Source organism: Schistocerca cancellata, chromosome 3, assembly GCF_023864275.1.
Source record: "Schistocerca cancellata isolate TAMUIC-IGC-003103 chromosome 3, iqSchCanc2.1, whole genome shotgun sequence".
NCBI classification, from domain to species: domain Eukaryota; kingdom Metazoa; phylum Arthropoda; class Insecta; order Orthoptera; family Acrididae; genus Schistocerca; species Schistocerca cancellata.
Genome location: NC_064628.1, coordinates 269,430,503 through 269,458,026, shown reverse-complemented (window position 1 = coordinate 269,458,026; position 27,524 = coordinate 269,430,503). Strand labels below are relative to the sequence as shown.

Sequence of the window (27,524 nt, the reverse complement as noted above, 5' to 3'; positions counted from 1 at the left end):
GCTTTTTGACTGTTACGTATTTTCTTCTGGATATACAGGTGCAATTACGGCTTTTTAGCTCTTGTGAGGTCATGCTGCAGTTAACATACATCAGTACACAATTACATTATAATTATACCATAAAATTCTTACCGAGAATACTGTTCAAGGTAACATACCATTTTTGTTCTTTCTATCGTAGTACATTTCAAGACCTTCAAATTCATTAGTTGACCCTATGGGAGTCGTAATGTTGAAGCTAATTGTGTCATTTGTTAGAGCACGAAGTGCATTTGTCACGTACATTGCCAAAAATTTTAAACAAGGACCAAAGATAAGTCTACTTTGTGATAAGTAAAATATGTCTTGGGCGGTTTTCAGTAGCGTTATTGGTAGCAGGCTATCTGGTGTATGAAGCCCCTTTCATTGTTATTACAATGATTAATCTATGGGGATAGTTTTTCATTGAATATAATGGGAAACATTAATTTGTTTCAGTTCTTTGTCAGGTTTGTCGGTGTGCTGTGGCCACTATTTATCTTGAAAGGGGGTAACAATCAACTTCAACCAAAAAGAAGTTCCTCTTGAAGGCCATGAGGAAGGCTGATCCAGTCAATCTATCAAATTTTTTCTGCGTTCCTCGGTGTACATATATTACTATCTGAACGCGATGATTATCACACTGGCAAACGAAAGGCGCTGCTTCGATTAGTAAGGGTATATTATTCAATTATCTACAGTGTTAATTTTGATAGCGATTTAAGCTAATGGCATGAGGTCAAACTGGAAAAGCAGACCCTGACTATCATTCCACCTCCACCGACTGTTGTCGTAGCCACAACGCAAATAAATACCTTTCACGAGGGTTCCAGTAGGTCTACTCTGGTTCTCGGATGCTGTGCCGTCTGTTGAGTCTCTTCACCCCATCAAACTTTTTTCCACTGCTCCACACATCAACCAAGTAGTCGTCTGTGCCACTCCAAACAAAGTCGCGCATTCGTTCTTGAGATCAGGGACTTTTGTGCAGTAACCTGATCATAATTCCTTTGTACATCACTTTCTTGCAGTAACTAACAAGAATATTTGATGATTGGCTCACACAATACAGATTAGAGCTCAGAACTCCCTGTCGATTCATTTCGTAGGCCAGTCGGACCATCGATTCAACGCTACCTTTACAGTCCCATTCTACAATAACTAGGCATGCTGTGGACGGTATATATGCACTGCAGTGATCATAAAATGTGTCAGATTTACAAAGAACTTTGTCAGTATGAGTGTACTCACCAGCATCACGTTCCACCCCATCTGGCCTGAATGCATGCGTTGATAAGTAGGGAAGGGTGTCATAGAGTCGTTCTGTTCTCTGCTGGGCCGCACGGGATTAGCTAAGCGGTCTTAGGCGCTGCAGTCGTGGACTGTGGGGCTGGTCCCGGCGGAGGTTCGGGTCCTCCCTCGGGCATGGGTGTGTGTGTTTGTCCTTAGGATAATTTAGGTTAAGTAGTGAGTAAGCTTAGGGACTGATGACCTTAGCAGTGAAGTCCCATAAGATTTCACACACATTTGAACATTTTTTTTGTTGTCTGCTGAGACAAGCTGGTCCACTATTGTTGTAACTGTTCCTTCATATCGTGGATATTGGCATTGGGATGGAGGTGACGTCTGAGCCGGTACCACAGATGCTCTACCGAGCGAGGTGGCGCAGTCGTTAGCACACTTGACTCGCATTCGGGAGGACGACGGTTCAATCCCCCGTCCGGCCATCCTGATTTAGGTTTTCCGTGTTTTCCCTAAATAGCTTCAGGCAAATTTCGGGATGGTTCCTTTGACAGGGCACGGTCGACTTCCTTCCCCATCCTTCCATACTCCAATGAGACCGATGACCTCGCTGTTTGGTCTCTTTCCCCCATATCAATCCAATCCAAACAGATGCTCTTTCAGGGACAGATCTGGGGATTTTGCTGGCCTAGGGAGTATCTCTACATCACGCAGACAGTTCATGGAGACATATGCCACTTTTGGACAAGTATTGACCTGTTGAAAAATGGCTCCACGATACTGTCACATTAGAGGAAACACACGAGGACACAGGGTGCCTACGACATACTGTTGCGCCGTCAGAGTTCCCCAGTCATCATCACCCACGACCCGAAGTCATACTCGATGGCCCCCAAACCATACGCCAGGAGCAACACCGCCGCGCCTCCCCAGAACATTTGAAGAATGCGACCTCTCCCCCTGCCGCCGCCATATTCGCTGACAATGATCACCTGGGGTAGTCCCGGACTGTGATTCATCCCTGAAAAGAATGCAACGACATTCAACCTGTCCATGCTTCCAGGTAACGGCACCACTCAAAGGCAGTCGTTTGTATTGTGAAGTTAACAGCAGCTTACATATGGTACGGTTATTTCCTACTCCAAATGATCTTAGTCTGCAACCAATGGCTTGGGATGACACAGGTTGTTGCAGGGAGTCCGTTACTTGTTCTCGTATGGCAGGCACATGTGAATATTGCATGATTCGACCAGCTGGCCAAATGGAGATGGACAATGAGATCCCATTCCTACTCTGTCTGGTGCTGATGTAGCGTACTTGTGTGAGACAGCATCATGTCCGTGTCCTCCATAGTGATCACTCAAGGTCTGAAGCTGTTTACGCCCCTCGTATACCTCATCAGGTATAATAACAGGCGCTGAACACGAAGAACACTTATGAACTCGTGTGGCTGTTCTACCTGTCAGAGTGAATTACAACTCTGATGATTTACGTACCATCCAATGGTGTGTACATGTACGAAATTACATTGATATCCGACCTTGTCTTCTGGGTGTTTCACTTTGTCAGGCAGTATATATTCTTTTTCGAAGCTTACCAATAGAATGCCCGAACCAGTGGAGTACCTACTGCTCGGTTTCGATAGGACTCATTCAGTTGTTTTCCGAATACACATGTTGACTTTAAAGTTCTCTTTGCATTGTTCATATTCTTGCTTACAAAGGGAAGATCGTATCCAGATTGGGGCACGACACGGCAGTTGCCTTCTCACTCCCCACCCAAAGCCCCTAGAAAACGAATCTTCGGGAACCAAGCTCCATCCTTCCCGCCAAACAGATGGACATATTGGGTAATTCAGTACCAGTTTTAGAAATCCGTAACTAGTAATGCATATTGACTCGTAGCAAGTGTACCCAGCACCGTGAAATCCCTAAACAATTTCGTCATTCACAGCGAAACTATCACTTGCCCCCCCCTCCCCCCTCCAAGCTTAGGTGCTGTGTACGTTCTTGTACTCTGAGGTACATAGTCGGACTTTACACAGAGATCGTTCAGTGACGTATTCGGAGACTTCCGGTCATTTCCCTAATCTATTACAACTGTTCATCGTCTGGAAAACTTGCGCATCTATTTTGCTGGGCCGGTAAAATATTCCTCACGGTTCATAACCAAGGCAGTCTTTTTGACGCATCTTGCAACATTACGGGACATTCAGCGTGTTCTTTTAAATTGCAGTAACGCGCACATAAGCTAGTGCAACAGCTGCAGCAGCCGAGTGGCAGAGAGAAGCGCGGCGTATCCTCCAGGACGTGCCCCCCTGAGACTGGGGAGACTGCCGGCTGAATGGTTTTTTGCTACTGTCTGCAGCCCAGCCCAGCCCGGCAGCTGCGCGTCCCGTATTCCACAGCTGCTCCCCCTCCCACCCTTCCCGACAGCTGGCCACTGGTTGCCGCCCACGACTTCGCCGCTTGGGCCAGTCTCCGGCCTTTTAAACCGTTCCGTGGCGCCCACACGTCTGTTTACATGTCCAACACTCCGCGTACTTCGCTGCTAACAGAACCCGTGATTTTACAAGCGCCAAGCGTGACGTCCATCTCAGTGTCTTCGTTAATGAGCAAGTGTAACAAAATATTCTCGTCCTACACAAAATTTCGATTTCATATAATAAATGGCACCCTATTTTAAAATGTACACGTACAAGAAAATCTTCTCATCCACATTGATGGAAAAAAAAAATCGCAACATGAAGGAGTTGTGCGACATAAACGAACGTCGATAGGCGTGTTTCCACATCTGAAAGATGATGATTAATGAACGTTCGTGCCAGTCACCAAAAGAATGACGCTATTAACGTCCTTATGAGAATGCAAATCTTGTTTGTATTAAATAACGCTATTCGGCGTATGGCTCTGGCGCATCATACTGCACCTACAGCAACAATTTGAGCAGCAGTTGGCGCCACAGTGACACAACGAAGTGTTACAACTCGGTTACTTAAAGTACAGTTCGGAGACAGACGCCCTGTAGCCTTCATACTGATCCCAAATCACCGCCATTTGTGACTTCAGTGGGGTCAAGCGAGAACTCATTGGAACGAAGGGTGGAAATTTGATGTGCTTTCTGATGGAAGCTGATTCGGTGCCAGTGATGGTCGTGTGTTGCTTAGTGTTTTCCAACAGGATGTCGTTTATAACCCAACATGCTCTACAGAGTGTCGACTGTTGCCTTTTTCTGCTCGATCACCAGATCTGTCTCCAATGGAACACATATTGGACATTGTCGGACGACAACTACAGTGTATTCTTCAACCAACATTGACCGTCCATTTATTGACCAACCAAGAGGAACAGCCATGCAGCTTCTTCCCAGAAACTGACATTCGGCTGCTGTCAACACAGTGCATGGACGTTTGCATCTTTGCATGCAACATTCTCGCGGTGACACTGGTTATTAATTTATCAGCATTTCACATTTGCAATCGCTTGCCTCGCGCTTACTTTAACATGTGATCTTGCAATGTTAAACACTTAAAAATGTTATCCAAACAAATGTTTTCCCGCAGTTTCATTATTCTTCATTAATTATTTTTTGATGTTGCGAATTTTTTTTCCGTCGGTGAATTAATCCAGCTGGGTAAGTTTTTCGGACTGATGAGCAGTACCCAGTCATCGGTCGAACAATTGTTTGATGAGCCACTTATTTCCTGAAGGTTTTAAATTTAAGACTCTTCCTCTGAAACTCAACCTACCATCTATTCGTTGTATCACTTGTTTATGTCGTCGTTCTTATTTAGGTTGCTTCGGAGCCAGTACTATTTCTACTGATTTATAATTAGTAGTGTAATAGAGGAGCAACCTGCCCGCATAGCCGTGAGTGTTTAGGCGCCGTTTCCGAGACGGGTAGGTGAGCCAGCCCCAGATCGAATGCACTCGCTGGATAAACGACGAGAACTGGTGTACCGATCAACCTGGTTGCGATTTTTAGGCGGTTACCCACATCCCTGTAGGTGAATACCGGCTTGGTACCCAACTGCCGCCGCACTTACGCGATTCGAAACATTTAGAAAAGTTCCGTTCACTTTAAAGTGAACAACACAACACGCAGACAGTTGGGATACACATATTCCCTCTCCGGGGGTGAGAGGTATAACGGGGTGATGATAGAAAAAACATCCGGCCACCCCTTAAACTGGCAATCCCCAATCCGTTAATAACGATGTCGACCCTGCACCGATGCGGGATAGAGGTACAAGCGAAAGAAGAAGAATGTAATCGTACACCAATGGATCTCCTTGCTTGTTTAAGCAAAATACTTTACATTTATTTACGTTCAAAGTCTACTGCCATTCCCTGCACCAGTCATCTATGCTCCGAAGGTCTTCCTCAGTTTCACTAGAGTCGTCTGGTGTTGCAACCTTCGCATGTCTGCGAATAGCCTCACGCAGCCTTCAACGTTATTCATTAGATCGTACATATATATTGTAAACAGTGACGATCCTTCAACATTCACTTGGAGTACTGACTAAATTACCTTCAAATGTGTCGATAATTTCCGTTAAAAATGATGTGTTGAATTTTATCTTCAAAAAAGTCCGTAATATATCACAGTTCAAGGCTATTGCAGAATTATTATTTTGTTTGTAAGTGGCTTTTCAGTACATGGAAAACATAAAAATGATTTGAGTGAAACATTTTTAACCACGCATCGCAAGACATAATACACATACAGCATTCGTAGCCTTGTAGTTCCTCAGACGATACAACAGCAACTAAAACAGAGTTGTCGAAATCAAATCGCAGATTCTTTAATTGGTCTTTTTCTCGAGCATGTACAAAGTTACCGAAAAGCACGGCACGCTACGCCTTAATATGGCGTAGTCCATAGAGCTATTACGCTACTGTCAGTAACGCCAGAGGCTATTCTAGGAATTGCAGTATCATGGAGACATGTGAGTCTCAACTCACAGTAAGGATAGAAGCTGCAGTAGTGAATTAAAATTTGTGCCAAGGCACAATTCATTACTTCAGCTCCTATCCTTATCGAAAATAAAGTTGAGACTCATCTTTCTCCAGGAATGTGCAATTCCATCTGATCTAAAGATCACCTAAGCGTAACGTACAGGCAGGATTTCCCCATTATGTTCAAAGCTGGGGAGCTGTTCCAATGTCGGACAGCGTCGGCAAAACTGGCAATTTTAGAAGGTGAAAATAGGTTGAAGGCTTGAAATGGGGTTTTTGTTAGGGAGGGCGTTGGGCTAGGGTAGTCCGTGCAGCTGTATGAGCCACAATGCCACTGTGGTGAAGTGGTTAGCATGCTTAGTAAGCGGGAGACCTGAGTTCGAGTCCCGACCTCAGCACAAATTTTAATTAATTACTTCAGCTTCTGTCCTTGTCGAAAACACTATTTATCTATTTATTTATTACAGAATATGCGCAATCTGAAGTTTCCTGCATGAAGGTCTTCCACGTGCCAATGAAGACAGTTGTATGGGGCGAAAATTTTCTTTCAGTCTCTCATTACTCCGTGGGCTCATCAGCAAAACACTTCTTTTGTGAATTTCCCTTTTTTTTTCTAAAAGATTTTGAAATTTTTTTACACTGTTAGATAAATCGAATTTTTTTCATCATACTTGACTGACCTTGTCAAATTAACTTACACGGCACTTCTCTGCTTTGATTATGGCGGCGCTGTGTAAGGACCTGCGCCCTCTGCATTACCCCTGCGGCATGCGCGTCTGCAGCGGCGCTGCTCAGTACGGGAATAGCTCTGGCGAGTTTTTCGCTCGCGTCCGCGGCTGATGTTGGCAACGCCGCGGCACGGCCGTCATGACGCAGGCTCCAGAAGTGCGCGGGGCGGGCCAGTTTCCGAGGCGCCTCGGCCAAGTGCCTGCGCACTTCCTAAGGGCCCCGGGGTACCGCGGTACGGCTTCTGGCCATGACTTCCGTGCTCCAGGTCACGTGGCGCCTCAGCCATTCCCACGGGGCGCGCGTCGCCGGTGAGTCTTCCACCTCTCGCGACACAACTTGTGCCCGAGCTCATCCTCCGAGTCCCGGTAAGGGCACATCCCTGCTGTCCCCCCTCTCTGAAGTTCCAGCTTCGCACTTTTCGCTTCACTGGTAGCCTAAAGCCGTCGGCAGACGGATCGTGCATTCTGACGTTAACGTTGAGAGCGCCTAGTTTCTGACGTCATAGCGTGGAAAAGTCACGTCGAAGAGTCTTTCCGAACGTGCAGAAATCAGGTCAGATAATCTGACCCTGCAGTTGAACGTAGACCAGTGAGATGGAAGATCGACACCTACTTCACAAGACGCCATCTCTCTTCAGTACATAATCGGGAGACCCCATATTGGTTTTCAATTGAAGCTTATATTTGATGAGTTTCATATCAATGTCTGCCGTCTCAAAGCACCGGGAAATTGAGTATCTCTCGAAAACCTGTCGTTATTTGTACGATTTGTTATAATAAAATGACGGGATACGTCATATTGCTGGTTAAAGAATTTTCAAATTGCAACTTGCACGGTAGGAAAGTATTCCGTTTCAAGGCAACGGCACACTGAAGATCCAAAACTCATAGTTCCTGTTATAATTACATAAAAAAGGTAAATGTCGTGTGACAAGGGCCTCCCCACGGGTAGACTGTTCGCCAGGTGCAAGTCTTTCGATTTGACGCCACGTCGGCGACTTGTACGTCGATGGGGATGAAATGATGATGATAAGGACAACACAACACCCAGTCCTTGAGCGGAGAAAATCTCCGACCCAGCCGGCAATCGAATCCGGGCGCTTAGGACTGATATTCTGTCGCGCCGACCACACAGTTACCGGGGCGTTATAATTACATGTCAGTTAATAACATATCTGCAATATCTTTCAAGAAATGGTAGGATATAAAGTGTGGTTGTATGCTATAAATCGTTAGTGTAGCGTAATGAGTAGAGACACAGAGTTGTAAGGTAATGAGTGGTGTGTTGCTGCTTCGCATCTCACTACATCAAAATATAATTTTTTGCTCACCTTTGCATTTTCTAAGAAATTTTGCTACTTTCTTATTAATTTAACATAAGTATAGTCTGCAGTATTCGGTGTTACGTAAATCTAAGTGCTCTGTCTGAGAAGCGAGTTTATTCGATTTGTTTTACCTACAAGACTGCTTGCACTACTTGCAGTAATATACAAGTATTTTGAACTTTCTTGTTTCAAGTCTAATATTTCACACATTATAAAGATTGTGCAGCAGAGCAAGAACAGTGATCAAGTATGAATGACCTTATGGTTTCACTAAGAAGTGAGAATGATAAAATAATTTCTTTATCTTATGTGGAGAACTGTTGTACATCTACATCGCACTATTTGCTATGAAAATTTCCTTATTGACTGGACTTGGTACTTTCCTTTTTGCCTTGTAGCATTTTATAAAAAATGGTTCAAATGGCTCTGAGCACTATGGGACTCAACTTCTGAGGTCATTAGTCCCCTAGAACTTAGAACTAGTTAAACCTAACTAACCTAAGGACATCACACACATCCATGTCCGAGGCAGGATTCGAACCTGCGACGATAGCGGTCTCGCGGTTCCAGACTGCAGCGCCTAGAACCGCACGGCCACTTCGGCCGGCTAGCATTTTATAGATAGTGAAGTTTTTATTTACAAATACTACAGACGGATCAACATGACTAACATTTGGACAATGGAGGAAAAGTGCGTCTTTTGATAGAGTTCACCTAGCAATTTCACGCCCTTCCATTTCGTGAACAGTGTGATTTGAGAACGTACAGCAGCTGCTACGCTGTGCGCTACGATCGCGTATAATGTACACCATGCTGAGGCACACGTACCACATTCACAAGCCGCTCGTTTCTGATCGTTCAGCAGCGTGAACTCGCCACGCTCAATGTTGACGTTCGAATGCAAGGTCCGCCTGCCGAAGGCGTAAAGGGTTGAACACAGACTTGTTTAACTTGCTAACGTGTATCGTGGTGGTTCTCAAAATCTGTATTATACACTGCAGATCATTGTGAAGTGCATAGCAGGCGTCACTACCAACCCAATCACTTATTACCGTTAAATGCTTCTGCGCGCGTTCTAATTACTCCAATAGTGTCTTCCTCGTCCCCGCGGGAGCGATGCGCAGGGGGCTGTAGTATATTACTAGATTCCTCATTCAGTACTGGTTCTTGAAACTTTGACAGTGGGCTTTCGCGGGGTAGTTTGCTTTCTTCTTCCAGCGTAGGCCAATTCACCTTATCATCATCCCCTTGACACTCTCCCATGCGTCAGATAAACTGGTGACTATACGTGTTGCTTTCCTTCGTATACTGTCAGTAACCCCTGTTGTTTGGAATGGGTCCCACACAGTTGAGCAAGATTCTAGGATGAGTCGCCCCAGAGTTTTGAATGTAACATTGCATTTTCCCTGTACACTACCTATGAATCGAAGTCTGCCATCTGCTAAATCTTCGATTGAGCTCACTTGATCATTCCATTTCATCTCCGTATAAATTGTGACACTGAGGTATTAGTATGGCTTCATCGATTCCAATTGCGACTCATACATAATATGATATGGACATAGGAGACTACGTTTTCTCATTTTGTGAGGCGCAAAATGTTCTATTTCTTAACATTTAAATCCAGTCATTAATGATACAAATCACTTTTAAAAAATCTTAGAGATTTCTTATAGCTACAAAAAACTTTCTGGGGAGGACAACCACAGCTCAGAGACAGAGACATTATGAAAGGCTATCGGCACTATTCTTTCCTTTACACATTGGAGTTCCTTTATAATGATTAACTTGTAGATGTCATGTATAAGCGTAGCTAGTCACACACCCCATCAGCTCAAAAAAGTTTCGACACTGGATTAATAGGAAACAGAGAAACTTTAAGACAGTTCTTTGGGATATCAAATTGGCCTGAATGCGGTTATGTCTCATGTGAATTTCTGCGCTTTATCGTTTTGTGGTAGGTTTATATTGATAATACCAAGTTTCTTCACCCGTGATAATTTATTCCAGTAAAGAATTTTCAGTGTTTTGCATTTCAGTCAAGCCCTGGCAGGCGCGCACATGTTGTTGTTTTTATCCAGATGTCGAGGTCTGCAAGAGACACTTTCCTCTTCTTCAAACATTCTGTAGCACGTCTTGAACACCTGATTTACAGATGTTGCTACATTGCGGTTTGTGACGCAAGAACGTGGACACCTTAGCCTACTACTAACACTGCCAGTTCACAACTGACTGTTCGAATGCACACTGATTTTTACAGCGAAGTTGTTTGTTCAAGCCGCCACCACATTTACACGCCAGGAATAAAACTGGGTTGGCTGCGTACGACGTGTGTGCACGAACGCTGTACGAAAATAAAAGGGCGGAGCTTTCTCTATTTATTTCACTCACAGGTACGACGAGTACATAAAGCGATTTAATCGCGCTGTGAATAGGAATTATCAGCAGCTTTCAGTCAATCTAGTTGGCATTTCTGAAGCAAAGATGATGTTAACTGTTGGTCTGTCTCTTTGGGTGAAAGCGTTTCGCGAGTTAACTAATTACACCATTTTGATTAATCATCGTGGAACAGTGGCATTGATATTTTAGTTAGATGAATGCCGACGACGACGATTTATGAAGATCAGCCAAAGTGCTTCGGTGGAACAATTTCCGATCCAAATAAAGCAGGGGCCGTTGGATTCGTGACTACGGTAACACTTTACTTGTCTGAGTGGAGGGGCACTGATTTAAATAGATAGTGACAGCTTCCATTGGCCGGCCGTTGTGGCCGAGCGGTTCTAGGCGCTTCAGTGCGGAACCGCGCTGCTGCTACGGTCGCAGGTTCGAATCCTGCCTCGGGCATGGATGTGTGTGACGTCCTTAGGTTAGTTAGGTTTAAGTAGTTCTAAGTCTAGGGGACTGATGACCACAGATGGCCGGCCGAAGTGGCCGTGCGGTTCTAGGCGCTGCAGTCTGGAACCGCGGGACGGCTACGGTCGCAGGTTCGAATCCTGCCTCGGGCATGGATGTGTGTGGTGTCCTTAGGTTAGTTAGGTTTAACTAGTTCCACGTTCTGGGGGACTAATGACCTCAGAAGTTAAGGAAACCTCTAGTCACACCTTTAATGGGCTCTCATGGGAGTCAATGCAACGTTACATCAGCTGCTGTTTAATTCATATTTGAATTACTGAAGATATGCGAAGACTGTTCTGTACAAGGGAAACAGTCCATGAAAAACATCCCCGTGATCACAGTGAACGGCTAATACTACCTCACACCTGTTTGTGTTATCAATCACGAAGAGCGTATTTCCCCAAAAATCACTCGATGTAGTTTTTTCCTTGTTTTATTAAAAAAAGGGTTGGGTGAATTCCAGCTGCAGCTATCTGCCTTTGTCACTAAGGGAAGGCTTCTTTCTAAATGTGGAAGAGCGGACGACTGTTTGATTCTTGCTCTTTCCGTATATGACTCCAGTGTCTCAGCCACTGCGTCACCACACTCCATGACATAGTAGCTCACTGTGCAATACCAACTTACTTTGTGTTTTATTCGTGACTAACTGTTTCTTCAAGAGCACTAGTATTTTAACACCCCAGCCATGACATCCTAGCCGGCCGAAGTGGCCGGTGCTGCAGTCTGGAACCGCGAGACCACTACGGTCGCAGGTTCGAATCCTGCCTTGGGCATGGATGTGTGTGATGTCCTTAGGTTAGTTAGGTTTAACTAGTTCTAAGTTCTAGGGGACTAATGACCTCAGAAGTTGAGTCCCATAGTGCTCAGAGCCATTTGAACCATGACATCCTACTTATAATATTACCGGCAAAGGACCTTTTACAGCTTTCAGTACACGCTCGACAATTCAAGCAACTCCCTTTCCCGGTATCTATTGTGTACTGTCTGACCTCGTCATGGCCCGGAGAAAATACATTCACTTCAGAAAAAATTGTGCTAGTTGACAGATATCTTGTGTTACTTAGTTTTACTTTACAGAGCTGTAAAATGTCGCTGACAGTGGTAGGAAATTCAGTACTTACTGTCGGTCATGTAAAAGTGTGTTGTGCTTCACAAAGTGTTAGACTATTTGAAATACGGGTACCACCTTCCACTCATTAACTAACCACTTTCCAAGCCTTTACCACACTGAAAAAAGTGAACCTGTAATTTATCTAAACGGCAAGCTCTTCTCGTTTTCAAAATAGTGCTGCTGTCTTCAGATCGCCGATATTGTACACCAGACTGCTTCATTGTGTTCTTCAGTTCATTATCTTACGATATTCGCGCTAAGAAACTTTCATGCCCAGATTCATTCATTTCATAAGGCCTCATTTTCACGGATAGTGAAGGTCAAAGAGAAAAGTTTTAAAATTTTGTACTTACGTTCGTGGAACACATTGTGAGCTGTATATGTTATAAAACGTACGTCGAGGCTGTTTGACTGTTTGACGTATTCTGGCCATGTTGCGGTAGTACACCTGAATTCTGGTAACGTATTTGAAGTGATCTCTCAGGTTTTTCTCGGCATTCCTGAAATTGGAGGATTGTGAACTTTGTTATAGACGAAACTTCATTGGAAGAAATCACACACTGATTCACACCTTGTATTTGCCTATTGACTTTTCCAGATAAATAAAATTACATCTCATGATTCATAAGCATTCCTTGTCATACACTCTTATTCAGTCACTTATAACTCATGATGAAAGACTACCTAATTACTGGAGCATTAGTTTCCAGTTCATCAATCTCATTTTGCGCAGAATCGAATGCAATTGCTCTGACAGAAATTTCCTCATTGTTTGGATGTTAGTGCCTGTAACTCTTGACTGACTTTCCTCATTGATTCGTGTGGGCTGCAGGTGAACGGAGTATACCTACACCTATCTACATTTGGCTCACCCCTTGCGTCCGTTCTCATATTATAGAAGCTTCATTTGTCTCGCAAATGTTTGTACCTCCATCGATATTACTAACTGAGGAGGAGCACGACCTGTAGACATCTATTAGTCCATAGAATAACAATAATACTATCTGCTCGGGCATATTAAAGCACATTCCTGCTAAGATCGGTCGGTAAGGCACCACGTTTCTCAAACTACAATATAAAGAAAGGAAGATTAGGATTTCATGTCCATCAGAAGACGATACGAAGCTCTTGATTAATCTGGAAAGAATAGCAAAGATAATCGGCCAAGTCATTAAAAAAAAGCCGCCAAACATTCCCATTAGTGTAGTTAGAGAAACAAAGGAAAACCTAAATCATGTAGCTGGAACTGAGAAGTAAACCGTACTACTACGACTCACGAATCCCGTCTCTTAAACATCGCATCACCTCACGCTGCTCCAGAATACACCTTTCTCACCACATAGAATTTTCAGACTCTCTCCAAGAGATGGTGAATTCACGTAGCTAAGTGTTATGTCCGCGAAGATAGATATAAAGTCATGTAATAATTTTGAATCACCCAGTATCTTTGTTTCCAGTAAGAAGAATGGAATTCTCCTGTATAAAACAGATACATATTTCTGATTACCTTACTAGTGAGATAACGTCCTGAAGTTTGTTGGAAGTCGCCAGTTGCTTTCATTATCGAACACTGGATGAATATTATCTGGGTAATTTGCTCTCCGTTTCAAGCAAAGGCTAGTTTTTCTCTCATCTCAGTGTTTATGACTCATATCATGAACTGTGTATTGTACAATGGTAATTTTGCGGGTACAATCTGTGGTATGTATGGACGCTACCTGTAAAATTGTTGCGAATAGAGTTAGTAATAATGAAGCAGTAAATTAAAACATCATGCCTTATGCGGCAGTTTTACTGCACGAACAGCGATAATGTAGTAAGGGATGAACTTTTTTTCCTTTTATCATTTTGTGAGGGGGGGGGGGGGTTGCCAGGTGCCAGCAAAAAAAAAAAAGTTTCGTAAGGGTTTGAAATTATGTATGATGTTTTGCCAAAAATCGCTAAGTGCTCTCATTCCGTAATGAGTATAGTCCAGGTATTTGCACGCGGTGAGTTACGCTGCCACGTCTTACACTGAGGTGACAAAAGTTGTGGGGTACCTCCTAACATCGTGTCGGTTCTCCTTTTGCCCGACATAGTTCAGCAACTCGATGTGGCATGGACTCAACAAGTAGTTGGAAACCCTTTGCAGAAATCTCTCTATAGCCGTCCATAATTGCGAAAATGTCGGTGCGGTGCAGGGTTTTGTGCACGAACTGATCCCTCTATTATGTTCCATAAATGTTAGATGGGATTCATGTCGGGTGATGTAGGTGGTCATATCGTTCACCCGAATTGTCCAGAGTGTACTTTAAATCAATCGCGAACAACTGTGGCCCTGTGACACGACGCATTGTCGCCCATAAAAATTCCATCGTTGCTTGGTAACATGAAGTCCGATTGGCTGCAATCTCCAAGTAGCTGAACATAACTATTGCCAGTCAATGATCGGTTCAGCTGGATCGGAGGACCCAGTCCATTCTGAACACAGCCCACACCCTTATGGAGCCACCACCAGCGTGAACAATGCATTACTGACAACTTGAAAACGGCGCTCATCTGACCAGGCCACGGTTTTCCAGTCGTTAGGGTCCAACGGTTATGGTCACGAATCCAGGAGAGGCGCTGAAGGCGATGTCGTGCTTTCAGCAGAGGCACTCGCGTCGGTCGTCTGCTACCATAGTCCATTAACGCTAAGTTTCGCCGCACTTTCATAACGGATGTATTCGTCATACGTCCCACATTAATTTGGGCGGTCATTTCAGATAGTGTTGCTTGTCTGTTAGCCTGTTACACTGACAACTCTAAAAAAAGAACGCTGCTGCTCTTGGTCTTTAAGTGAAGGCCGTCGGCCACTACGTTGCCCGTGATGAGAGGTAATGCCTAAAATTTGGTATTCTCGGCGCACTCTTAGCTCTGTGGATCTCGAAATATTGAATTCCCAAATGATTTTCGAAATGGAAAATCCCATGCATCTATCTCCAAATTCCCTATCTCCAAATTCCATTCCGCGTTCAAAGTCTGTTAATTCCTGTCGTGCTGCCATAATTACGTCGGAAAACTTGTCACATGATTTACTTGAGTAGAAATGACAGCTCCGTTAATGCACTGGTGTTTTATACGATAGTATCGTCATCTGCGTATATGCATACCGCTATCGCATGATTTCTCTCAGTGTATACACAGTTTCTAATAGTAATACTTAAACGTTTAACATAGGATTCTATCTCTTAATGAATAGTTTATGACAGCCTTTTAAATTTTTAAATTCGGTCAATAAGTTTTAGGTCATACACCCCGTACACACATTGCGTGACGTCTTATTGATTACGGAAGAAAAACTTTTCTTGCAGATACGTATGATACACGGAATGATGACGCACCAATTTTCTGCTGCCTTGTTGACTCTACAATGAACAGTAAATTTTCTCAGTGCCAAGCCAATCACAAAACAAGTAATAATTTACGACACATGTGCCTTTCCAATAGTTATTAATATGTCCCCACAAGTTTCGAACCGGACGATCATTCTGACATCATTAATACATCATTATTCTAACTACACTCCTGGAAATGGAAAAAAGAACACATTGACACCGGTGTGTCAGACCCACCATACTTGCTCCGGACACTGCGAGAGGGCTGTACAAGCAATGATCACACGCACGGCACAGCGGACACACCAGGAGCCGCGGTGTTGGCCGTCGAATGGCGCTAGCTGCGCAGCATTTGTGCACCGCCGCCGTCAGTGTCAGCCAGTTTGCCGTGGCATACGGAGCTCCATCGCAGTCTTTAACACTGGTAGCATGCCGCGACAGCGTGGACGTGAACCGTATGTGCAGTTGACGGACTTTGAGCGAGGGCGTATAGTGGGCATGCGGGAGGCCGGGTGGACGTACCGCCGAATTGCTCAACACGTGGGGCGTGAGGTCTCCACAGTACATCGATGTTGTCGCCAGTGGTCGGCGGAAGGTGCACGTGCCCGTCGACCTGGGACCGGACCGCAGCGACGCACGGATGCACGCAAAGACCGTAGGATCCTACGCAGTGCCGTAGGGGACCGCACCGCCACTTCCCAGCAAATTAGGGACACTGTTGCTCCTGGGGTATCGGCGAGGACCATTCGCAACCGTCTCCATGAAGCTGGGCTACGGTCCCGCACACCGTTAGGTCGTCTTCCGCTCACGCCCCAACATCGTGCAGCCCGCCTCCAGTGGTGTCGCGACAGGCGTGAATGGAGGGACGAATGGAGACGTGTCGTCTTCAGCGATGAGAGTCGCTTCTGCCTTGGTGCCAATGATGGTCGTATGCGTGTTTGGCGCCGTGCAGGTGAGCGCCACAGTCAGTACTGCATACGACCGAGGCACACAGGGCCAACACCCGGCATCATGGTGTGGGGAGCGATCTCCTACACTGGCCGTACACCACTGGTGATCGTCGAGGGGACACTGAATAGTGCACGGTACATCCAAACCGTCATCGAACCCATCGTTCTACCATTCCTAGACCGGCAAGGGAACTTGCTGTTCCAACAGGACAATGCACGTCCGCATGTATCCCGTGCCACCCAACGTGCTCTAGAAGGTGTAAGTCAACTACCCTGGCCAGCAAGATCTCCGGATCTGTCCCCCATTGAGCATGTTTGGGACTGGATGAAGCGTCGTCTCACGTGGTCTGCACGTCCAGCACGAACGCTGGTCCAACTGAGGCGCCAGGTGGAAATGGCATGGCAAGCCGTTCCATAGGACTACATCCAGCATGTCTACGATCGTCTCCATGGGAGAATAGCAGCCTGCATTGCTGCGAAAGGTGGATATACACTGTACTAGTGCCGACATTGTGCATGCTCTGTTGCCTGTGTCTATGTGCCTGTGGTTCTGTCAGTGTGATCATGTGATGTATCTGACCCCAGGAATGTGTCAATAAAGTTTCCCCTTCCTGGGACAATGAATTCACGGTGTTCTTATTTCAATTTCCAGGAGTGTATATCTAAATTTCAAGACTTTAGTGTTAGGATGTTTGTGAGCTGTTTCCTTGGTTCGCTTGTGTTATTTGTGAGCTATTTGTTGCCTAATGGATGACGGACAGATAGATACGTTGTTGGTGACGTCTGCGACTATTTTCTGAAATTTGCACACCATCGTTCGTATTCTCTTTCAGACACTTTTTACCACCGGTAATAGTTTTGCAAGACGTTATATGTGTCATAAGTGTGGAATAATTTCGAGAGTTAGAGCGATGTTGTTCACAGAATAACCTTTGTTGCAGTGGCGGCCGCAGAGCCATTCCATTGGCGGTACAAAATATAGTAAATTAAAAAAAATCACTTATTATTACAACGGCGCTCTTCTTACGCACAGTAAGAGTTTCATATATCGCTGGATTTCGAGAGAGAGAGAGAGAGAGAGAGAGAGAGAGAGAGAGAGAGAGAGAGAGAGAGAGAGAGATAAGGGGGTGGGGGTTGCTTTAGCTATCTTTTTCTCATGTCTGCATGAGAAATAAAACGTAACAACACTCCGTAAATCTCTCTCGCACACACAAATATGCGCGCGCGCCGATATCAACCGCGGGATTCTTCACTGCTCATAGGGAAAGTGCAGACACTTTTGCGTGACAGTCATAAGTAGAAGGTGTTTTGAAATTATAGTTGCGCAAGTTACCGGTAGAGATGGCGCCCGAACAGTTTATGTCTTTTCCTTTCTACTGCTTGTTGTGACTGCTTGTTGCTTGTCTATTTTGTCTATATTGTGAATCCAGTTCGAGCTTAATGTTGGTTTTGCTTAGAAGTGAAAGACTCAGAAGATTATTTACGTGTCGCTTTGACATTTCATGTACTTTCATTTTAACCATATACGCCTAATAACAGTTGTTCCGGTCTTGCACCAGTAAACAAGTCCCCAAGTAACACGCAAGGAAAACAGAACACAGCATCGTTTTCGTCACAGCTACAAATACAATTGTTCTTCTAGTAAATTTCCGGATTGAATTACGGAATCAATTTTTCGTTTGTCGCTGCAGAGTCAGATTCGGTAGTGGTCTACTTAGTGTTTTATCTGAATTTTTCACTGGGGTCCTGTCGCAAAATGGCGTTTTTTTAATCATTCACTTAGTTTGTTCATGTTTGTAACTTTCACAGTCAACCGAATTTTCACTTAAAGGAAACACACTGCACAGTGCTATACTTCTTAATTGCCGGACCTAACAGTGGCCGGCCGGGGTGGCCGAGCGGTTCTAGGCGCTACAGTCTGGAACCGCGCGACCGCTACGGCCGCAGGTTCGAATCCTGCCTCGGGCATGGATGTGTGTAATGTCCTTAGGTTAGTTAGGTTTAAGTAATTCTAAGTTCTAGGGGACTGATGACCTTAGAAGTTAGGTCCCATAGTGCTCAGAGCCATCTGAATTTGAACCTAACAGTGAACTGAACCTCATTACACGAACGTGACGAACATAAAGAGAAATACTACACTGTTGTTTTGAAAACAGGTGCTCATCACGTGATGAATACGTTAGTTTTTTGTTCTCCATCGAAGCATGTAGAAACCAAGAGCCCGACCATTTACACAGCGCTTACGAGCGCAGACGGTGTCGGTCTGGAGTAGGCTCCAAACGTTAGAAAACTTCAACAGCGCGCGCGGCTTAACGCGCCTCTTCAAATCAGAGAACACATACAAGGAAACAATGTTCTATGTGCATTCGTATAGCTCTGTCTTTCTCTTTCATACAAGTGGTTCCACGGCACAGCGGTATTACCCCAGCCGCCCTTGGTATGTTGTACTGACCGTAGCGTATTTTCAGTGCGAGGTAGACTTTAGGCCACTGTTTCTATGTTTCGGTACATTGTATCGATACGTGGAACTGTTTCAGTGTTTCGGAACGGCTGTGGTTCACTGTTTCGAAACAGTGGTGTTTCATTCCGCCCTCGTCTCGGATAACCGGACCAGATTCGATCTCGAGCCAGACACAGAAACTGTATCGTTTTTCAAAATAAGGCTGTTTCAGTCCACCTGTGCTTGGAACGGACTGATTGTATGGAAACAGTGATGTTTCATTCCGCTCTGTGTCGGACGAGATTCGGGCTCGGCACAGGTACTGAAACACAACATATCACTTCATGAAACACTTCAAGAGTGTCGAAATCTTTTTGACAAGCAATAGCATGAAGCTTAAGATATCCGAAAATAAAGCTTCGTTTCTAGCTCACTGTCCTATTTCGAAATGGCGTAACATCTGCTTTATAAACACTAACCAAACAATAAAACAACGCATACTATTCACATTCAAAATAATGAATATGTGAAAATCATTCAGTTAAATTACACTTTTTTTTAATAACATACGCTTCTCTATTCATGTACAGTAATCATATTAAGAAACGCAAGTGAGCCTACAACATTTTGAATCAAAAAGGCGTAGAGTGACAGATATTAGACACCCCCCAGGGGGTCCACAACTCTTTTGTGGATACGTGCGTAGTGAGCACGGGACCCCGAGCTAATGTGGCCTTCCTTCCTTTCCGGGCTGCATACCTTCCCTTTCCGCATCCTTCCCCATCCCTATCTTCGCCCCTCCTCCCCTCACCTCTGGCTCTTTCCTTCCCTTTCTCCCCATCTGGGAGTATGGTTTGTGCCTACGTCCGGAGACGGACGCTCGTAAATGTACTGCATTCTTCGCCTTCCTTGCTTTTATGTCTTCTTCCTTCCTTTGTCCTTCTCTTTTCCTTACCTCTTCTCTTTCCCTTTTCTCCGCTGCGGCGTTTGAGACCTCTCTTCTTTCCTTTCCCTTGATCTTTCTTCCTCCCTGTGCGTGTCTGAAGGCCGACCCACGCCTTTTGTGCGTAGCCGGTGACGGGGTAACGCGTAATTCCCCGCCCCGGGTAGACAGGTAGGACACGTACGTACCCCCTGGTAACGGCCAGGCCCAGGGAGGGGTGATTACCCGAGCTGATACCTTCCGAAAGTGCCGATTGGTCCCTCCGTCCGTTTGTCGGGAGGTGTGACCTGAGGTGTGAACAATCACCTAAGGCGGGAGTGCCCTCAGAGAGGGCCCCCACAAGGGAGGAGCGCGCCATCGGAGACGCCGGTAATCATGGGGGATTCTTCCGCAATGGTTTCCTCACCTTCCACTATGTCTGCTCACAAACGTAAGTATACTGAGTCTCAGCCACAGACGATTCTTCCATCGTTGCCACAGTTCCTTGTTGTTTCTCGGTCTGATGAAGGTCACGACTTCTCCACGGTCAACCCTTTCATTATTCAGAAAGGTGTCGACGCAATTGCAGGTCCTGTAAAGTCTTGTTCCAGATTACGGAATGGCACCCTGTTGTTAGAAACACACAGTGCCCTCCAGGCACAAAAATTGCTGCGTACTTCTCTGCTCCACACCTTCCCTGTCCGGGTGGAACCGCACCGTACCTTAAATTCCTCGCGTGGAGTCGTTTATACACGCTCCCTCGATGGATTGTCTGACGAAGAAATTCAGCACTATCTGTCTGACCAGGGCGTCACGGCAGTTCATAGAGTTATGAAACGGGTTGACACGAACATCATTCCAACCCGCACTGTCTTCTTGACATTTGATAAAGTTCAACTCCCATCGAAAATCAAAGCAGGCTATGAGATAATTTCCGTTCGCCCTTACGTCCCAAACCCTACGCGTTGCTATCGATGTCAGCGGTTCAATCACACCAGCCAGTCCTGTTCCAATCCGGCCAAATGTGTTACGTGTGGCAAGGAGGCCCATGAGGGTGCTTGTCCACCTCCATCCCCTCGCTGCATCAACTGTATGGGTGACCACCCGGCTTCCTCTCGAGATTGCCCCGTTTTTAAGGACGAAAAGCTCATCCAGGAAATAAGAGTGAAGGAAAAGGTGTCGACCTTTGCTGCTCGAAAATTATTCGCCAGTCGCAAGCCCACCGTGCCTCAGACAGGAAAATACAGCACTGTCCTTGCTTCTCCTCGGCCAACAAAGGAGGCGGCCACGCAGACTTGCGACCTCACCTTTAGTGCCACGGTCGTCAGATCGGCCAGCGCAAAGCTCGCTCGTTCAACCTCACCAATTTCGCCTGCCCACTCTATGGCTCACCCTTCGTCGGGTTCTGCTAAATCTCGTGCCCAAAAGTCGGACGCCAAGTCTTCGAAAAAAGAGCATACTCGTGAAGAGTTTTTACGTACCGCAACTTCCCAACCATCGGTTCCTCCTTCATCTAAACATCATTCTTCCAAGAAGGCTACAAAGAAACCCAGTTCCTCTCCTTCTCCGCCAAGGCGTGTCCCATCTACAGCACCACCTGGCGGAAATCGCCCTCGGCCGTCTTCTGTGTCGCCGAGGCGCACTGCTGGTGGCCGGTCAACCGGCCGATCGCTGGTGGCAGGAGCTGCTCCTGACCAACCTATGGATCAGGATCTTCTGCCTTCGGCTGACTGCCATTCCATGCTGTCGGTCGCTAGCTCCGAGCAGTCTTTGACTTGACAGCAACTTTGGTCACATTCCTCCATTTTCTGTTCACCCCATGTCCATTATCCACTGGAATATCCGCGGCATTCGAGCCAATAGGGATGAATTGTCGATCCTCTTACGATCCTACTCGCCGGTCATCTTCTGTCTTCAGGAAACAAAGCTGCGTCCCCATGACCGCTTTGTTCTCCCTCATTTTCAGTCCGTCCGATATGATCTCCCCTCTGTTGAAGGCTCTCCAGCCCATGGAGGACTCATGATTCTTCTCCGTGATACTCTCCATTATCACCCAATCCCCTTAAACACTTCCTTCCAAGCTGTCGCCGTCCGTCTTTCACTTTCCGGATACACGTTTTCTCTTTGTACTGTATACATTCCATCGTCCACACCAATGGCACGAGCTGATCTCCTTCATCTTCTTGGTCAGCTTCCACCCCCCTATTTGCTGGTTGGGGACTTCAATGCCCACCACCCGCTTTGGGGATCTCCACATCCTTGTCCACGTGGCTCCATATTGCTAGACGTCTTCCACCAAGCGGATCTAGTTTGCCTCAACACTGGGGTCCCCACATTTTTGTCTGCCTCCACGACAACTTTATCTCATTTGGACCTTGCGGTCGGTACTGTTCCGCTAGCTCGGCGCTTCGAATGGTTCGCCCTTGATGATACACACTCGAGTGACCACTTTCCATGTGTCCTCAGACTGCAGCCTCAACTGCCATATATGCGCCCGCGACGCTGGAAGTTTGCCCAAGCCGATTGGACACTTTTTTCGTCTCTCGCGACATTCGATGACCGTCGCTTTCCCAGCGTCGACGATGAGGTCACACACATTACCGACGTTATCCTTACAGCTGCGGAACGTTCAATACCGCGCACCTCCGAATTGCCCCGGCGCCCCCCAGTTCCTTGGTGGAACGAGGCATGCCGTGACGCAATACGTGAGCGGCGACGTGCTCTTCGCATTTTCCGTCACCATCCTACTTTGGCCAACTGTATCCGCTATAAGCAGCTCCGTGCGCGATGCCGTCGCGTCATCCGCGATAGCAAGAAGGCAAGCTGGCAATTCTTTATTAGCTCATTTAACACCTTCACTCCCTCCTCGGAAGTTTGGAGTCGGCTTCGACGGTTCTCAGGCGCGCCTAGTTTCTCCCCGGTCTCTGGGCTCACTGTCGCGCATGATACCTTAGTGGACCCCGTCGCAATTTCTAACTCGTTGGGTCAGCACTTTGCTGAGATTTCGAGCTCTTCAAATTACCCGCCAGCGTTTCTCCCGAAGAAAGTGCAGCGGAAGTGCGACCTCTTGCTTTCTCCTCTCAAAATCACGAAAGCTACAATACTGTTTTCTCCATGCGGGAACTCCAACATGCCCTCTCATCTTCTCGCTCCTCCGTCCCAGGACCAGATGGTATCCATGTCCAAATGTTGCTGCATTTATCAACCCCTAGTCTGCGTTACCTCCTTCGCCTTTATAATCGCATTTGGACCGACAGTACCTTTCCCAAACGGTGGCGGGAAGCTATTGTCGTTCCCGTTCCGAAACCTGGAAAGGACAAACATCTCCCCTCTAGCTATCGTCCGATTTCTCTCACGAGTAGTGTCTGTAAGGTTTTGGAGCGTATGGTGAATTACCGTTTAGCTTGGTGGCTGGAATCCCGCAGTCTTTTAACACCAGCCCAATGCGGATTTCGGAAGCATCGTTCTGCAGTTGACCATCTTGTTGCTCTCTCCACTTATATCATGAACAATTTTCTCCGGAAACGCCAAACGGTAGCAATATTTTTTGATCTGGAGAGAGCATACGATACCTGTTCGAGGACAGGCATCCTTCGCACACTGTTCTCTTGGGGCTTTCGAGGCCGGCTGCCCCTTTTTCTTCGCGAATTTATGGCAGAGCGCACTTTTAGGGTGCGGGTGAACACTACTCTCTCTCGTACTTTCTCCCAAGAAAACGGGGTACCCCAGGGATCCGTGCTGAGTGTTGTACTGTTTGCCATCGCCGTAAATCCAATTATGGATTGTCTCCTTCCTGATGTCTCGGGCTCCCTCTTTGTGGACGATTTTGCGATCTACTACAGCTCTCAACGGACCAGCCTTCTTGAACGACGTCTTCAAGGATGTCTTGATCGCCTCCACTCGTGGAGCATCGAAACCGGCTTCCGTTTCTCACCCAGTAAGACCGTTTGTGTCAATTTTTGGCGACGAAAGGAGTTTCTTCCGCCCTCCTTACATCTAGGTCCTGTCAACCTTCCGTTTTCAGACGTCGCTAAATTCTTGGGTCTTATGTTTGACAGAAAACTGTGCTGGTCCTCCCACGTTTCCTATCTTTCGGCTCGCTGTCTGCGATCGCTTAACACCCTCCGTGTCCTGAATGGTACCTCCTGGGGAGCGGACCGAGTGGTCCTTCTCCGCCTCTATCGCGCCTTAGTGCGCTCAAAATTGGATTACGGAATCATAGTCTACTCCTCTGCTCGGCCGTCTATTCTTCGGCGTCTCGACTCTATCCACCACCGTGGATTACGTTTAGTGTCTGGAGCTTTTTACACTAGCCCTGTGGAAAGCCTTTATGCTGAGACTGCTGAACCTCCGCTGTCCAATCGGCGAGCAGTCCTCCTGAGTCGTTATGCTAGCCATCTGTCTTCCATGCCTGCTAATCCAGCCCATGACCTTTTTTTCGACGCCTCCTTTGATGTAGGGTATGCAGGCCGCTCCTCCTCCCTACTACCCCCGGGAGTCCGCTTCCGTCAATTGCTCCATTCTCTTTCCTGCCGCTTTCCGAAAACCTTCTTGACAACTTGGGGTACAGCACCGCCTTGGCTCCGTCCCCGGATCTGCCTGCTCCATTTCCCAAGGATGGTACCCCTACACTTGTTTATCGTCGGGCATTTGCTGCTCTATGTGCACAAATGACGGACGCCACATTTATTTACACCGACGGCTCGAAAACATCATTAGGTGTAGGGAGTGCCTATATTGTTGGCGACACCCCAAATCGCTTTCGACTTCCCGACCAGTGTTCGGTTTATACTGCGGAGCTTTACGCTGTTCTCCAGGCTGTCCACTACATCCGCCGCCATCAGCGGATACAGTACGTTATCTGCTCCGATTCTCTCAGCTCTCTCCTCAGTCTCCAAGCTCTTTACCCTGTGCACCCTCTGGTCCACCGGATTCAGGACTGTCTGCGCTTGCTCCACCTGGGGGGCGTCTCGGTGGCGTTCCTCTGGCTCCCGGGACACGCTGGTATCTGTGGGAATGAGGCGGCCGATATGGCGGCCAAGGCTGCAGTCTCTCTTCCTCGGCCAGCTATTCAGTCGCTTCCCTTCACCGATCTACGGAGCGGTTTATGTCGCCAAGTTGCTCATTTATGGCATGCGCATTGGTCAACACTTCCCCGTAATAAATTGCGGGAAGTGAAAGCCCTTCCTTGCGCTTGGACCTCTTCCTCCCGAACGCGTCGTCGGGAGGAGGTAATTTTAGCTAGACTCCGGATAGGGCACTGTCTTTTTAGCCATAGACATCTTTTAAGCGGTGATCCTCCTCCACTCTGTCCCCACTGCTCTCAGCCGTGGACGGTCAGACACATTTTAATTGAATGCCCCTATTTTAATCCGTTACGCTCCCGTCTACAGCTATCGCCTGATCTATCGTCGAGTTTAGCAGATGACACGCGCTCAGCCGACCGCGTTCTCCAGTTTATTAGTGACAGTGAAATGACGTCAGTCATTTAAAGTTTTTTTGGGGGGGACAACCACCCCCTGTCTGTAGTGGATTTTTAAGCATTATTTCTACTTTTAGTTTCTCCAATTTTATGAGTTTGTTCCCATTGCTGCTGGTTTTCAATTTCGGTTTTTTACTGTCTTAAGTCACGGGCTGGGCGCTAATAACCATAGAAGTTTTGCGCCCTAAAACCACAAAAAAAAAAAGATATTAGACATACACATAAATTTGATGTAGGTATCATTGCAAGCAATCTGTTTGACATATCACTGATAGTGTAATGGTGAACGTGAAGGGCTGGGAAGCATGGTGAATTTATAGTAACGGTTCGAAACACCTTGAAAGGCAAAATTTTTTCTGTTATATTTTGTTATTTATTCGAGTTATTTGGCGTTATTTGTGAGTCTATAGTCACTGTGCCTATTATCCACAATGATTCCCTTATGTGCATGGAAATTAGCAGGATGGGTATATTACCCATACTAACGGAATGTGGGAATCCCAGTAGCATATCCGTTGTTTCTGCAGCTTGCTCCCACCTCCAGTTCCGTTCGTGGTGATTCTTCTGTCTTCAGCTGTGGCTGTCCTCAGCCAATTGAAAAGTATGAAAGTCACAAGACACGAAAGCAGCGCATTTGCTGCAGGAAGTACGAAACTGCCAAGACGCCTAAGTGATAGTTTCATACTTTCTGCGATATGATCATCGCTCTCGCATCTCATTTGTGCTTATATGGACATTCTTATACAGTAGACATTCAAAATGATAAAATGTGTAGGTTTATTAGATTACAAAACACAAACTGTTTCAATGTTTCGAAACAGCGTATCGAAACATTGCATTGTACTGTTTCATTTGTTTCGAAACAGTTACGTGTTTCAGTTTGCCCATCTCTAGTGTGAGGCAAAGCGGATGTTTGGGTGTAGGCTTCCCAGGCCGGAGCGGCATGACGACTGTAAAACAAGAGACAGAAGTCGGGAAAAAGTTGGTGGTAGGGTGGGGGGAGGATATAAAGGTAAGGGAATGGAGGGGCCGCGCGGGGGGGGGGGGGGGGCAGGCGACGGACAGCGGGAGGCCCTGTGCGGGCCGCGTCACGCACGTTGTTCCCGTGCGTGTTCAAACCGAGAGGGCAGAGCCGCTAAATATAACCGCGCGGAAGCTCTCGCGGCCAGCCGCCGGGTCGACGCTGCTCAGTCGGCATCGGCAAGGCGCTCCGCCGCGCGTCGCACGCCTCCGCTGTCACCTCCATCAGTGCCGATCGCTTGCGTCATCGCCGCCCGACAGCAAGCGACGCCCACGCTCGCGCCGCACCGCCACATTCGAAACGCCTCGACGGACCACTCGCTTTCCGCTTCCGCGACACTGCTCGAACTACCGGCTGGCGCAAATGCACGTGTAACGACGCAGGTCCTTGCGTTCTTAAACGACGTGGAGACCAGGTTGCACACTAACCTGGTGCGAAATGCCCATGCGACGCTCGAGTTAATTTGGATCTATTTGTGGAGACACCACCCTCCCACCACCACATTTCACTGGAGGAAAAAGAATTGCGCCAGTCCACACCAACTTGGATCTGCGATCTCATAAGAACACCGCACGCTGAGAAACTGGTACGGCGTGCAGAAGACACGAGCACCCGTGTACGGAAATGTCCGAAGGCACAGCGCGCGCGCATTTGGCTGCGCCAGCGATGTCGCTCAACCGCGCTCGGCGCCTCACCGATGTGCATCGACGCTCTTGCGAAACCAAACACGACCGAGACCACGACCGCGACGGTCCCGATGACGACGACCACGACAGTCTGACAACGAGCAGCGATGACGAAGGCGGCGATCACAGGAAGGCAGAAGGCGACTGGCAGCGACGCAGCACGGGCCCCGGCGCCACCGCAGGTTTCGCACATTCCGCCTCCTCCTCCGCCTCCAGCGCGAGGTCACTTCGCACACCCACCGATTGTTCCACTAGACAGAGCTCGACTCATCTAACTCGCATCACCCCTAACATTCACTAAACCGTTTAAAATATCGAAACGAGGCATCTGTCAAATAGTAGTATTCAGGGAATAAGTATTTTCACTACTCGACGTTCTAGATAGTTATTCAA

At 46.8% G+C, this 27,524-nt stretch overlaps 1 protein-coding gene across 9 annotated transcripts in view; it reads left to right on the top strand.

The window, feature by feature from the left end:
* LOC126174926 (liprin-beta-1) overlaps positions 1-27,524 on the top strand; it is a 967,251-nt gene that overhangs the window by 812,206 nt on the left and 127,521 nt on the right. For 4 of the 9 annotated variants that reach the window (XM_049921371.1, XM_049921368.1, XM_049921369.1 and 1 more), the window contains exon 1: positions 26,610-27,313. The exons of 2 other annotated variants lie outside the window; for them this stretch is intronic. In XM_049921371.1, the coding sequence (XP_049777328.1) occupies positions 27,070-27,313 (244 nt within the window). In that variant the 5' untranslated portion in view covers positions 26,610-27,069. Of the gene's footprint in view, positions 1-26,608; positions 27,314-27,524 lie in introns of those variants that run through there. 3 more of the 9 variants (XM_049921370.1, XM_049921367.1, XM_049921375.1) reach the window with 2 other exon arrangements.